This window comes from Hermetia illucens, chromosome 1 (assembly GCF_905115235.1).
Source record: "Hermetia illucens chromosome 1, iHerIll2.2.curated.20191125, whole genome shotgun sequence".
In the NCBI taxonomy this organism is placed as follows: domain Eukaryota; kingdom Metazoa; phylum Arthropoda; class Insecta; order Diptera; family Stratiomyidae; genus Hermetia; species Hermetia illucens.
In genome coordinates, this window is record NC_051849.1 from 126866878 (window position 1) to 126882865 (window position 15988).

Genomic DNA, 15988 nt, shown 5'->3' on the forward strand with positions numbered 1-15988 from the left:
TTTAAATTTAGATATATGCAATTTATTAATCTCTATAGCCAAAACTTGTGTTTTCCTAGAAACGGTATTTACAAATGTATCGCTAGTTTATTTCATCAATTGTTACGCCGGAGAGATTCCACATAATTTCTAAGCCAGAAAGACAACAAAGAATATGAAGAAGAATATAAGCACACCAAAGATCTTAATCATCAGCCATCGGTTCTTGGAAACTGTCTGGAAATACTTGAGGATCTCACCATGAGCCGCTTCAATGTTCATTTCTGCATCTTGCACGTTTGAATCTATCCTCTCGACGATCTCTTCTTGTTCTTTCACCATATGGGCCAGTTGCTGGAATATACCTCCTAATTCCACGATAGTGCTTTCAATATTTTGCATAGTTTCAGCACGCTGCTGTACATAGTTATCAGATTCATCATAGAGTAACATTTGCTGTGTTTGTATTTGTGGAATCAGAGCGCGACTCTCGTTGCTCATGTCGATACTAACTTGGTTTTCTTCGCTCAGCAATAACGACCCGCCTTGTTTCGCAGTTGCAGGCGAAATACTGCTGGCTGCTACCGAACCCTGACTGAATTGATCTCGTCTTGATTTCTGTTGTTTCAAGTTTTCCGTTCGTACCTCAAGGATTTGCTTAAAGTCAGTGCTCATGTTTGCGAGCTTTGCTTGTAAAGCGAGCACCATGTTGGAGGAATGTGACAACAAATGTTTTCCGTTAGTAGAACGCCGTTGATCTTTAGATATCTCCTGCAATCGAGCAATTTGTTGATTCAGTGCATTCAAATCACCTTTTATTATATATGTGAGTTCTTGGATTTCAGCTGGTCGATCGTCAAATAAGCTTTTTCGTTTTGCCACTGAAACAGTTACATGCATATTAATAAAAATTGAACAATCATACGATATTATGTTATTACAGATTACAGAAAACAAGAATTAATGTCAAAATAAGCCTGAAGCTACAAGAAGAGCGCTCTATGTATGATATTATATGACTCTCTTGATCTTCCACAGATCGTTATAAATATATCCAGTTCCGAAACCCTAGGGCATCATAGAAAAAAATAACCCAATTATATTGAAAAGAAATCAAAGCTGTATCTAAGGAAATAAATACTTCAAGGGGAATGGCAATTAACATTACCTTCACGAGTGGCAGAATAATTAAAAAGTACGTTTCATCTCTGCTTATATGTTCGACAGAAACCGACAAAATATTGTCTAAAATGATACATTCATTCTGTATTTCTAGGGTGTGATTAAAGGGGGTTCACAATAGATTTAAAAAAATATAATATTATATGAACGTACATCGGTCTGAGGGGTACTTGGGAATCTAGATACCATGTACTTACCATATCGTCACGAATTTTTACAGATTTGTCAGTTAGGTAGTTTCTGGGAATGGGTTCCTCAATAAGTGTGTATTCTCTAACCTCTGCACCCCTTTAAAACGAATGTTAAAAATAATACCTGTTTCAGAAAATACTGATAAGAGATCTTTCAATTGATTCGATTTTATAGACCACTTTTTCGTATATTCTGACGTTCAAAGTAGAATCTCACTCATTGTATGCATAGAGATTCATAACTCTAAAGTTTTCAATCTTAGACTGACTTTACACAGTAAATTTTTCATCAATTTTGCACCAGTTGAAATAACAAGATTATAGCAGACTAATTGTAGCAATGACTGGTGGACTAATGAACCTATCCGATAATATTTAAAATTTTAAATAAAATCCGTCAGGCGGGTGATGTGACACGCTTAAATGTCAAGTCAATCCGTCAATTTTTAATAGGTTGACTTATGGCAGGCTGGTGAAAAATGTTCCTTTTAAGATAGACAAATGCACATCTACAGGAAACTAACTCAAGCAACAATACGATTTTCATCACAAGATGGCGGCATATAATTCCATGATACACAGGATGGCCACAAAGTCGCTCAACGGCGAGCGAAGGCAAAAAGAAATAAAATACATCCTCATCTCGACAATAGGATTTAAACAAGTCGGAATACCGGAAGCTCACTCTTTTGTGTTCATCTTATGTAAGAAACTTCAACGCACATTTTTCTGTCCGTACATAGCTACAAATCCGACATATCCCGTCATATTTTTCCAAACTACAAGACGTACGTACATGTTACAGCCATAGATATTATCCTCACCCTAAAAAAACAAACTGCCTATTTCCGAATACTGTACATATATATGCACGTATATAAATTGATCGTACCCATATTTTCGATTTACTTCGTGCACAAAATCATACATATGTACAAATATAGCACGAATACAAAATACCGCTGGTTTAATGTACAGATATATCTATCTGAATTAGGCACTACGCGCAAACTTCATTAGCATACATATACGACCTACATACACACATGTCTGGTTGGAGTAATTGATATTCATATACAAATGACTAAAAAACTAAAACAAAATAATTCTTTGCGACCCCATTCATAAGAACTCATTTCCATGTCGTATTCATGAATTGATATGTGATGATGACGTCATACAGGTCGCAGAGTGCACGAAATTCACAAAAAATTGCAAAGTTTCACACCCTATAACTTTGTTAGTAATAGTTTGATTTTCTTCAAACTTGTGCATTATGTTCTTCGTTACATCCATGCCAAATTTTATAATTCTAGGCTGAACATAAGGGGGGCTTCCGGGTAAATTTCTAAAATGTGGAAATATACTATTATTAACTTTATTTGTGCAGATATCGGAACCGGATGTATTTTGAGGCCTAGATTTCGTAGAGGTGCATTACTGTGATGTTTTTCAGATTTTTCGGTTGGATAGGTTCTGAGAACGAGACCTGTTACACTTTTTGAGGGTCATATTTTGAACGCTCACTCCCCTATGTTTCACCCAATATCAAATATGGAACCAGTTTCGAAAAGTACTAATTAAGCCCTTTAATTTGATACCTCACATGGCTACATTTTATGAAAAAAATTTTTGCACCCTCCATTCACATGTATGGGGAGCCGCCCTTAAACTTAACACAAAATGGTGCCACTTGCTGCATGTAAAGGGAACAACAGATCCTACACTCTTACCAACTTTCATGACAATCGGTCCAGCCGTTTCCGAATAAATCGGCTGTGACAGACAGACATCGACTCGATTCTAATAAGGTTTTGTTCCACACAAAACCTTAAAAAAAAAGATGCGCCAGACTTCTTGGCAATAACTTTCCATATTGTTCCAAAAGGATAACATAGAATCAGGAAAAACGCCCAGATCATAATTAACGGTCAATTCTATCAGTCATAGTGTTGGTGAAACTCTGTTTTCTTCAGATATGGTTGCAGACCATGCTGCATAAGATGTTAATTCTGAATTTGCACGAGCTCTCGAGATCGACTTAACGAAGATCGAAAACGCCTGCGTGTATAATCGCCCGACGGAGTCCCAATAAATACCGGCGGAAACGCAGAGTCGATTCATTTTAGCTTGCAATGGGCATGGTCAGTCATGAGCCACGTAATCAAGAGGCGGCAATACAGACACGTTTTAAGCAGCTCAAAATTTTACCGCCACTAACCTGGATATTTGTAAATTTTCGATTACTGACTACTAAACCTGCTAAACTCACACTCTTGACCTGGGTTAAGGAGCATCATAATTGTCAAGTGCTATGCATTAACGGAAACTTTCAATATAGTGAAGGATGCTTTCTACGAAGACTCCCCGACGCCGCACGAATAACCACATTAACGCCTTTGCGATCCAACCTGCCAGAGAGTTACACAAACTTGAAAGGCTGACTTGCATGAGTATCAGTGGGGCCATGAGGACATGCTCAAGACATCCCTGGAGGTTCTTCTGGGATTGAAAAGGAGGGCGATTTTCAGAACAGCGGGAGAATGAGCAGGGCGGGGAGTGGTGTAAATCGAAGAAAGATTAAAGGCAGGTTAACCTACTTCGAAGTAAGGAACATATTAGAATTATTATCAATTATAGACAAGATCGACATATACAGTCAGTTACATAAGAGCGTGGTCACTGTTACACGTAGATAAAAAATCAGAGCGTCCTGTTTCTTTTTCTATAACATAGAAGGCACCTCAGTCCTTCATGCTTTTTGTGAAAAGTCAGCTCTCTGTCAAATTTAGTCTTCAATTGAGTGGTTTCTCGAAATGAGTGCTGTTTACGCCTCTCGCTTTGTGGCAATTTTTCTATGTTTGCATGAAAAAGGACCCAAATTAACGCAAACTGCTGCTGCGAAATATATGGGAAAATCGAAGCAGTTCGTTAGCAAGTGGATAAATCGCTATAAAAAGGTCGGTAACGTTGATGATTTTCCTGATCGCGGAAGTGCAAGCAAAGTCTCAAAAAAAGACGAAAAAAAGATTCTCGAATTGTTTTCGAAAGATCCAACTTTGACTTTACGTGGAGCTGCTGTGAAATTGAAGGCCAAAGGTGTTGACATATCTTACACTTGCTTGCCAATAAACTGAAATATCGCAGTACTTTGGAAAAACCAATGTTGAGTGCAAAACACGTTGAAAAACGAGTGGAATGGGCGATGGGAAACTTGGACGGCGATTGGAGCAACGTAATTTTTTCTGATGAATCCTCCTTCTGGGCATTTCCGAGCATCAAACACGCCTGGACAACCTCCACCAGTAGGATGCTTCAACGGACTGTTAAACACCCCGTCAAGGTCCATGTTTGGGGGTGCTTCCCAAACAAAGGTTTCGGTACTTTTTTCTTATTTACCGAGAATTTAAATGCCGAAAAAAATGAATAAAATATATCAAAAGGCTTTGTTACCATCTGCTAAGCAATGGTATATCAAGAAAAATGAAAGCTGGATCCTTGAAGAGGACAACGATCCGAAATATCGGAGTAGAGCGTGTAGCGAGTGGAAGGCGCAAAACGGAGTTGTCACTTTAGATTGGCCATCTCAGTCACCGGATGCAAATCCCATAGAAAATGTGTGGGCTCTGATGAAAATGCAGCTTCGCAGACGCAAGCCATGTAATTTTGATCAACTTTCTCGACAAATTCGGGAAATTTGGAGGTCTTTTCCGGTAGAATATGCAGAAAAACTAGTGGAAAGTATGCCCCGACGGTGCCAGGCCATAATTGACAATGCAGGAGATTGGACTTGCTACTGAGGTATTTGCATTGAGTATTGACGACCAAATTATCAATAAATTTGCGAATTTTCGAAAAATCAATTGTTGTTATTATTTAACAGCGACCACGCTCTTATGTAACAGACTGTACATGGTAGTATTATTGTTATGCCTGGGGTTTCGCGGCGAAAATTTTCGCCGAATGAACCAATTGTCGCGACTGAGTAGGAACGATATCGCCGAAGCCCAAAAATTCTAATACAGAGTTCGTTGAATCTGAGGCAGGTATAAATTGCACCCATGGAGTAATAGTAGAGGGTTACAAGATCATCACCACCGATTAAAAACGTAACCCAAAATAGATACAAGTCGGAATACCGGAAGCTCGACGCTTCGGGTTTAAAGGTTTTGTGTTCACGCACGTTTTCCTATTCGTACATAGCTGAAAATTCAAAACAGACATTCACATATTTTTTTTCAAACTGCGATATATACACATTTACGTATTAAAGTCATAAATATAGCCCATCCGCTGGTGTTATACATATGTATAGCAATTTGATTTGAGCAATCACCCGGAACTCCATTAGCATATAAACACCTGCCTCGACTAATTCATGCTGATATACTAAACTAAACGAAAAAAGTTAACAAGTCGGGAAGCTGGGGGCTTCAGGTATGAAAAGTTTTGTTTGCTTCTTGTCTGAGCATATTTGAGTGTAGAACTATTCCATTTGCACGTAGCCCGTTAAGAATATGCATTTAGCATGTCAGATTTATTACTTCGGGCTGTAAATTTATACGGTAAAGACAACTTTGAGTTACTGTAACTTTGTTACTAATGGTATGATTTTGATCAAACTTGGAAATAATATGCTTCATATCATATTTTATACTACTACCAACTTTTATAACTCTGAGATAAACTTATCAACATGGAGAATATTTTGAGGCCTGGGCACCACATAGAGGCAGCTTCATGATTTTTTTTCAGATTTTTGGGTTGGGTAGTTTCTGAGAATGGGTCCGTTAAAGAGATCATCACTTTCCACCCCTCGCACTCCCCGCCTTTCTAACAAATCTCAAAACTGAAACGGGCTTTTGTTTTGCAAACAAAACCTTAAAAACGGTAAGAATAAGATCTTTACATGCTTCCTGCTGTTTAGATGAGCCCATTTTATATGAGGATGAAGTGATAGACGTGTTAGAGTGCAATCAATTCATATAAAATACAAAACATTCACGTTCTATAGTGTTGTTAATGTAGTAGGTAAATTTCTTTCAAACTTTCCGTTTTGTTTTGTTTCAAACAAAACCTCAATAAAAAATCGAAAAAGCAAAAAAGACCAAAAGTCTCTTATCTCGGAATTCTTATCTTGTCCGTTTGGCGCTTAACCATTGGGATCTCACGAAATCCACTCATCAACCATTGACTATCCACCAAAATAGTCTTCCATGGTTTGAGTATGTGATGAATTTAGGTGGTGTTTATATGTAGCTGAAAATCATCACTACCTTCTCCTCTTCTCCCTTAACCGTTGTCCCGTTCAAAAACAGGATTAACTCGTAATTGGTAATTCATACATTTAGTAATGGGTTTTCAGATGAGAGCGTTTTAAAGAAATTTTCCAATAGTTTACAGATAAAAAGATCACGTTCGGTTTAAATAGCTATAGGGCCCTGGTATAGTGTATAACAGACTATTGACTACAATGTTGTGCTGATATTACCGGATGTTTTTAGAATTCAGTAAAATCAACTGAAGAAGACAATTTTGACGCTATAACTTTGCTAATAGTTGTAGAATCCCAATCATACTTTATGGTACAATATTTTCTTATGAATTCAATTTACAATTGAATAAAATGCAAATAAAAATCCCATTTGGCTCCCAACAAAGTCCCATATGGCCCCCATCAAAATACTACAAATCCCAAAAAGTGGTTTACCCAATCGCGCTTCTTACACATCAAACCAATCTGCACATAGGGAAATGGTTTCAGCAATTGGTAATATAATAGAATTTTTTATGGCCGAGGGTGTGTGCCTCCAATTGGTAACGAGTGTAAAGTAATTGGTAATCCTCTCATGAAAAGTACTATAACTTTTTTTATTTCAATAAAAACGCCGTGAAATTCGCCAGTATCGTGCAAAATATAATCAGCTATCTTACTCAGTGGTTGGAGCACAAGGCTGTCGTACGGAAGGTCGCGGTTCAAATCTCACTGGTGGCAGTGAGATTTGTATAGTGATTTGACGTCGGATACCAGTCGACTCAGTTGTGAATGAGTACCTGAGTGAAATCAGGGTAATAACCCCGGGCGAGCGCAACGTTGACCACAATGCCTTCTACAGGGTACTGCAGTCCTGTAGTGTACCGTTACGGTCTTGAATGAAATGCTCTAACACACTTCAAGGCCCTGATCCAATATGGATTGTTTTGCCAACGATTATTATTACTGGAAAATAGCGTTTCGGAGCAAATCGTGTGTGGCAGACAAACAGACGGAGAGACAAACAATGATTCGATTTTAGTAAGGTTTTGTTTCACACAAAAACTTAAAAACACGATAACTCTAAAAGAAGGAAAACCTAAAGCTATAAAAGCCATTATATTTCGCTACATTAGAAAACACTCCAGGAAAAGAAAAATTAAGAACTGCGTGAAAACTTCAAAAGGCTACATAAACTTACCTACAACTTAGGTCACAAATTAAGGAATTACAGCAGGAAAACGAAATCCTCAAGATAACATCTCAGGCTAGTTCACTACCAGCGAAGTGCGGCATGCCTAGTGTAAATAACCAGAGAAAGCGACTGGATCTTGCAAACAAGAAGAGCCTCTAAGAAAAGAAAGGCAAAATCGTCACCGGAAATTATTAGGCAAGGCAACGAAATCGAAAGTGAAACTTGCTCGGATCCCAATCATCATGGGAATCTGTGTTCGCCTTATGTTTGTCTTGCTGCTTTAAGCTTGTCGCTTGCACAGCATTAAGTGTGATAACGAAACGGAAACACAATCTTACTGAACAAGTCGGAATACCGGAAGCTCGCGCTTCGGGTATAAAGGTTTTGTGTTCATCTTATGTAAGAGACGCACGTTTTTCTGTCCGTATATAGCTACAAATCCAACATAATCCTTCATATTTTTCCAAACTACGAGACATACGTACATATTAGAGCCATAGATATCACGCTCACCCTAAACAAACAAACTGCCTATTACCTACTGTACACATATATGCACGTATCTAAATTTATCGTACCCATATTTCCGATTTACGTCTTATATCTAACTGAATTAGGCACTACCCGCAAAGTTCATTAGCACGCATATATTATATACCTACATACACACATGTCTGGTTGACAAATAACTAAAAAACTAAAAATAATTGTCTGCGACCCAATTCGTAAGAACTCATTTCGTTGTGATATTGACGAATTGATATGTGATGATGACGTCATGTGGGTTGTAGAGTGAACGAAATTCACAAAAAATTGTAAAGTTTCACTCCCTATAACTTTGTTAATAATAGTTGGATTTTCTTTAAACTTGACCAAACTGTGCGTTATATTCTTTATTACACGCATGCCAAATTTTGTACTTCTGGGAAGAACATAAGGGGGGTGCCGGGTAAATTTCTAAAATGTGGAAATATACTATTATTAACTTTATTTGTGCAGATATCGGAGCCGGATATATTTTGAGGCCTAGATTTCGTAGAGATGCACCACTGTGATTTTTTTCAGATTTTTCGGTTGGATAGGTTCTGAGAACGAGACCTGTTACACTTTTTGTGGGTCATATTTTGAACCCTCACTCCCCTATGTTTCATCTAATATCAAATATTGAACCAGATCCGAAAAGTACTAATTGATACCTTTCATTTGATACCCCACATAGCTACATTCTGTGAAAAAAAAATTTGCACCCTCCATTCACATGTACGGGGAGCCCCCCTTAAACTTAACATAAGATGGCGCCACTTACTGCATGTAAAGGGATCACTAGATTACATACTCTCACCAATTTTCGTGGCAATCGGTCCAGCCGTTTCCGAATAAATCGGGTGTGACAGACAGACAGACGGACAGACAGACACCGTCTCGATTCTAATAAGGTTTTGTTTCACACAAAACCTTAAAAATGGAGAAGAATAAATAGCAATATGAACAAAGAGACTATGTGAATGTCCGATACTAAGTAGTGAACAGGAAGCACCAAGAAAAAAGAAGCAAATTCTAACAAAGAAGAAGTAATAGCCAACAAGCGAGAACTCCCACTGTCCACGTTTTTATGTTCGACAATAGACTCCCCGCCTTATTTTCACTAATAACGGAAATCACTTCTATGGTGCAATCTAACAAAACTCTCAAGGACCGTTTTTGAAAAAAAGTGTGTTTGAAAGCATTTTAAATTTCAACCAATTCCAAACAGACTGAAAAGCCCGCTCCATGTTGTGCGACGTCACAACTCGACACAAGAAATTTGAGTAGCCCGACAACTGGCAGTTACTCATAACAATATACAATTGCCAATATTAATTTCCCGCGTGAAATGCTAAGGAGGACGATGAAATATTGTTTCGTGCCTCGCTGCACAAATAACTCCATAAAACTCCGCAAAAAACTTTTTGGCTATTCCATTTAAATGAGAGAGAGAGAGAAGAGATACCGCAGAATATAAAACGCGCCCAAGGTTCAAATCCCGCTCAGTGCGGCCTGTAAATCTCTCAGAAACGTACGTCTTATTGCCGTTCCAAGTAAAACTGTCAGAATTTGCTATATAATTTATTACCATTACTACCGAAACGTAAAGTAACTTGAAGGATTATCTATTCACGCAACTATTTCCCACTTTCCTGTTAAAAACTCATTGATCACTTCAAAAATAATAAACACTAAACCGGATGCCTTCGCGTAAATAATATTCAAATTGCTCGTTCGAAGACGTCAGCGTGTTTTCTTTTCCGCCTTGTGAGAATTCAATTTTTAAACCATTATTATTTTTTTTAACGGATATGGTAATCGCTCTACTATTCGGTGTAGAAAAACATATAATCATTTTCTAACGCGGGGAGTCTACAATCCTTGATCAAAACAGAACCGTTGACAAGTCAATGACCCAATGCCCCAGTACAAAAGATGCTAAAGATTCAACCGCACACAAAGGCATTGTAATTGAAATCCACGCTATGTGAAATGTGCTAGTGATCATGAATCATTGAAATGTAAAAGCTTTCCCGGTAAAGTGTGTAAATTGTAAGGGCCAACACCTGGACAATTATAGAGACTGTTAAGTAGCGAAAAAATTGCAGAAGCTAATACGTAAAAGTGACGCCCTCAGATAGTAGCTCCCGAAAAGAATATAGTTGAACCTTTCTAAGTAAAAATTCTTCTAAGTCGAATTATTCATTAACTCGAACTTTTTGGCCTTGAATTGGCGTTTCCGTAACTTTATAAAATTCAACCTCTAAGCCAAAAATTCCTCTTGGTCGAACTTACATACAAAAGACCCTATAAAACAGCTGTTCAAAAATATCTCCTATTTCTGCTATTGCTATTTCGATTGTCTCGAGTGTCTTCCCAATTGATCCAGGGCCTCACAATTCCAAACAAAAGTTATATTAAAAGTTTCAGTAAATTTGAGTGGGATGAAAATAACTATTTTCCACTTTTACAACGAAATGCAGAAAGAAACGAAAATAAAGTACTCTATAGCTATGACGATGATGTCCTGATACCTGATATTATTGATGAGCACAATGAAAGAATTGCCAAAAAAATCCCTAAGTAAGCTTCTACCAATAAACAATGCAGCGTCCAGAATAAAATACGTTCCTCGACGGTGGAAAGTGGCCGAATGGTTCCTAATCCAATCAAGTCAAAGCGTTCTAAGTATGGACAAACTATTTGAAAGGTTTCTCATTAAGAGCCTTAAATAAATCATTGCGGAACGAAATCTTATACCAACTCACGAATTTGGATCATAAATCTCATGGAAAATGCAATGGAAATGAAGCAGGTTTACTCAGCCATTTTTATCAATATCATACAGGCGTTCAATAAGGTAACACAAATTGCATTCCAGAAGAATTCTTTGATATCTTAAAGTCTTATGTATATGAGCGTCTATTCAGAGTGAAATACGAAGAAAAATTGTATCTGGTGTGCCACAGGGCAATGTTTTGGCCCAATATTGTTTCTTTTGTATACCAGAAATGATAAAGCGAAAATAGCGACATTGCGGACGGGTGAGCATGCTGAGGAAGTAACAGTAAAGCTACAAAAAGCTATTAATCGCATCAGGTGCTGGGTCAGGCTCGAGCAGAGATAGTCGCTCTCTGTACTTACGTTGTCTTGCAGCGCTATTTAAGTAGCGTGCTTCTAAATACTTGGCGTTAGTAGTCTTCTGTGAGCGCATTTGTATTTGTTGTAGCTGCATTTTGTGACAATAACAATTCAAAGTGAGAAATCTCTTTACATTCGAAAGGACACTTTTCAAACATTTTTTTTCACAACGACTTTTTTTCATATTTGCAGGAACGCTAACTCAAAAAGTAATGAACCAATCGTTACGAAATTACGAAAATGTGAACTAATCCTAAGAGATATGATGGCATTTTTTGCATAATTAGTGAAAGAAAGTGGTGAAAGTTGAAATATTTTCTTCCAATAGTTGCAAAATTTTTAATTTTTATTATTTTCATCTGCATTGAGATTCATTCTTCTTCTTTTTCTTCAGCCCTTGTCCCGTTCACAAGCGGGGTCGGCTCGTCGTGATCGGTTTCGCCATTTGGCTCTATCGAATGCCTGATCTGGGTGCAATTTCGAGGCTTTTAAATCCCCATCCAGCGTATCAAGCGTTGTTTCGGCCGATCTTTTGGTCGTTTACCATCGACTTTGATGTTCAGACCAATCTGCGCAAGTGAATTCTTGTTAGTATGAATTGCGTGACCATACCATCCAAGACGCCCCTTTCGCAATTTTTCCACGACTGATGCAACCCCATAACGATCGCGGATATCCTCATTTCGGTTGTGATCAAAACATGTCATGCCAATAGTCTAACGCAATATCTTCGCCTCCATTACCGCAAGACGCCGTTCATTGTCTTTTATAGTTGCCTAACACTCAGAAACATAGAGAGCGACAGGACGGACGACATTGTGGTAAATTTTAGATTTGAGACGTTCGTTGATACGTGTAGTGTACTGTACTACAAGCTATCGCAATAATATTACCGTGCACTGTAAGCTATCAAATCATAAACATTCATTCCAACCCGCGTCATCATCAAAACAATAAATTACGTAATCGAGTAAACAAAACTTTACAAGATATCATTCCAAGGTACTTGAACTCGATACGACCTAGAAATAAATATTCTAAAAAACGCCAGTGTGAATATATCTTGCATGCATTTCTAGCTCGAATAAAATGTGTGCATATGGATATGAGTAATGCATATGCACACGGAATGAAATGTGAGATTTGAGAGCACGCGCCTCATGAGAAATATTAGTAAGTGCAGTGTTCGAAGTAATTTGGTGTTGAATTAATTTCGAACCAATTAGGTCAATATTGTTGTTGGTAGATTTAGAGTTATTTTAGGTTTAAGAAATTGTATAAAAGAGAATGAAAAGATGCAATGAACGTTCTTATTGATTCTAACTTTGGGCAGTTTACTTTCTGCATGCCGTATCCTCGCGGCAAGGTATAGATCATAAGATACCAGTAGTAACCACGGCAAGTGTTCAGGGATGAACATATTGCCATTCTATCTGCGGTCTCACCGCTTTGTTAGGTAAGGAACGTTAAATTCCTTTTGTTCCCTTTTCACTGTCGAACTCTCTCGCTAGCTCTCTACCAGCATCTGAGGATAACTCAGATGGCTCTACTACCCTGCAACCTTCAACATTACTAGGCGATCCGACCATCGAACGTTTGTTATTACATGGCGATCCTGCCATCCAACTTTTGTTATTACATACGTCGATCACAAAGAACACCAGTTGTGGAACGCCACTTCATCCAGATTGCGTTAATCCGTGAAGCAATTTCATAACGCAACTCTCCATTGGCTGATAGCGTTGACCCGAGGTATTTAAATCGCTCAGTTCTGGCCAGATCACTGCTGCTGACAGTGATTGTGCCTGTTTCATGGGGATCGGTCGTCAAAAATTCAGTTTTGTTTAGATTCAATCTGAGACCGTGTTTCATGAGGCGATCATTCCATTTTTGGACAAGTTTCTCGAGATCATTTTTGCTATCAGATGCTAGGAAAATATCATCTGCATAAAGCAGTGTGTAGGGAGCTGGACGTGTGACGGTGTCCATAACAAGAACAAAGAGGAGTGCTGAGAGGGCACTTCCTTGATGAACACCAACAGAGACACGAAGCGGTTTTGATGCAGCCGCCATATTTCGAACCCAGCGCATGAGTTCTTTTGGCACTAAGTGTTGTCGTAAAGCATACCAGATGAGTTCGTGTGGCACACGGCCAAACGCTTTCTCTACATCCACGGTGTTTCTCCATGAGTAACCGCGCAGCGTGTATTGCGTCAGTAGTTCCGCAGTTTTTGACAAATCCGGCTTGATTCACGGTTATTTCAACGATTTCGCGAATGCGGTTGTCAAGCATGCGTTCAAAAATCTTTATGGTATGGGAAAATAACCGCATCGGACGGTAATTTGAACATTCTGCTGGACTACCTTTCTTTTTCCATATTGGAACAGTGGTACTTCCTTGCCAGTCAGATGATGTTCTTCCTTCCTGAATAACCCGGTTAAAGAATTCACTGAGCCACAGTGTTGGGTCACAGCTCTTCGCTTTCCAGACCTCAGATGCGATGTCGTCAGGTCCTATGGCTTTCCCCGACTTCATTTGTTTTATTGCCTCCTCGACTTCAGTTGCGCTGACTGGTGGAACTGGTCCAAATGTGGGCAATGATTGTGGAAATCTGCTCGAAGTATTCTCGCCATCTATCCGTTGCGGCACGACGGTTGGTAAGCAAAGTACCGTTCTTGTCATTAAAATAAAAAATATGATGACTCAACTCCACTCAATTCTGTCTATTAAAAAAATCGTAGAAAAAAACCTGAAAATAAACTATCCAATGTTGTTTTCCCATTTTTTTGAGAAACATCCAAAGCAAAGTTAACCAAAGGAATCATAGGGGTTTTTTCCCCCGAAAATGCGAGGCTGGAACTTATTCCAGCTATTTATAGCAGAAGCTGCTGGATGGGGAATATGAGTCGTACCTTGCCGAGAGAAGACGAAAACCTCGGGTTAGTTTTTTTCTCAATATTTCCACCTCTAAGAAACCTAAGATTAAGACGAACAATGGTTTCCTTTAGCGTTCAAAATTATTTAGAGAATTTCTGGTTTTAGCCGATAAAGAAACCAAATATAAAGGAAACTTTAGGGAAATGTCCTTTTGGACATTGCCAATATTTCCGCTCTGATTGCGTTAGCAAATCGTGGAGGCGTATCTATTGCTTTGGTAATTCATCTTCACCCCGGAGATGGGACACAATTGTTCCACTGTAATCCAAGTTCAAATACAAAATTACTAAACTAGCTATCAGAAATACTCACAAAGTGTCAATTTTTCCAATTTCGCATATGTGCTTGCAATGTTCTTGCCGATATATTTAGCAATCATCATGAATTCTGAGTAGCTCTGAATCTGTTTCGCCCTCCGCGGGTCCTTGATGTTTACAGCTCTAGAAATATTTCGGCTTTGCAATGAGCGGATCGCATTGCCAAATTCCGTGGTTCGGTCCCGAGCAGTCATAACGACAATGTCTTCTTTCACCAGGTCCTCTACAAAATCCTCCTCGTATCCCTGCGGTGGAAGAAGTGGCTCAACACTCGTGTCTCTTGTGTCGATCAACGGGCTGGTAGCTTGTTGTACCAATGCACGCAGTGCATTACCCGATGTGGTGGTAATGTGGTTGGAGATGTTGCGTAAATTCCAACGTTTCGAATATTTCTTCTCGTCGTTTAAGTCAGTATCTGTAACGAGGACAGTCGTTAGACTTTGTTCATCGACGTCAGCTCCAGCAAAACGGCGCCTGGCTTGCATCGCATAGTTTTCCAAATGGGTTTGGCTCAAATTCTTTACGTGGATCTGTCATTCACTGAGGCCGTGGAAAATTAGATTATCATTTGGCACTGGAATTCGACAATTACAGAATAGAGTTTTGGAACGAAAGGCCCTGGATAATTGACAAGAATCGAAATTATATCCGGGCACAAAGCAACTAACAATTGGTTTTGACCAATATTCGCGTACTTTCGTCCAAGAAAATGAGATGTTTGGGACAAAAGTGAAAGTGACGTGACATGAATGACATGACGTGGTTGACAATCCGGGGGATTCTGTAGGTGGATTTTTAGAAAATTGTTATCGCTCTCGAGGGTAGATGGCGCTTACACTTGTACTAAAGAACTTGCATTAAGAAAGTGCCAGGAAATTAATTGCCACCAAGAGTTGGATAATTCAATATTGCAAATTCATATGGAAGGCAAGAATGAAAATTCAAAAAATAAACACATGCTATGTTTGCTATTTTGTAAACATTTTGAGAAATATCCACCTGAACAGTAGCTGCCTCGCAAAGCCCAATACGAAGCTGCGTGCTGCATGGCGCTCGCGAGCCACAAAATAACCCACGACGACGAGCACTGCGAATTACGTTTCGCTTGCTTGACAGCGTTTAACTGTATGTATTGTGTGGAAAGTGATTCTCAGCTGATTCGGCATTTCGTGTCAATGTTTTGAAGTCACAACTCGAAGTTTGTCGAAATCCGACATAACGTCAACGGAACACTTCGCGAGGAAACGCAGCTACTGTCAACAGCAG

The 15988-nt window shown here is 38.9% G+C and overlaps 1 protein-coding gene across 1 annotated transcript; it reads right to left on the reverse strand.

The window, feature by feature from the left end:
- On the reverse strand, positions 1 to 15486 carry LOC119646780 (syntaxin-5). Its single transcript, XM_038047364.1, has 2 exons — positions 14718 to 15486; positions 1 to 860 (listed from the first exon to the last, which is right to left on the reverse strand). The coding sequence occupies exons 1-2, from the start codon at positions 15205 to 15207 to the stop codon at positions 130 to 132; spliced, it is 1221 nt and encodes a 406-aa protein (XP_037903292.1). The 5' UTR covers positions 15208 to 15486; the 3' UTR covers positions 1 to 129.
- Between the last annotated feature and the right edge of the window lie 502 nt (positions 15487 to 15988).

Coding starts and splice junctions, on each gene's coding strand:
- LOC119646780 (XM_038047364.1), bottom strand. CDS start 15,207: ATGCAAGCCAGGCGCCGTTTTGCTGGAGCTGACGTCGATGAACAAAGT. Junction 861..14,717: donor ATTGGAAAAATTGACACTTT/GTGAGTATTTCT, acceptor TAACTGTTTCAG/TGGCAAAACGAAAAAGCTTA.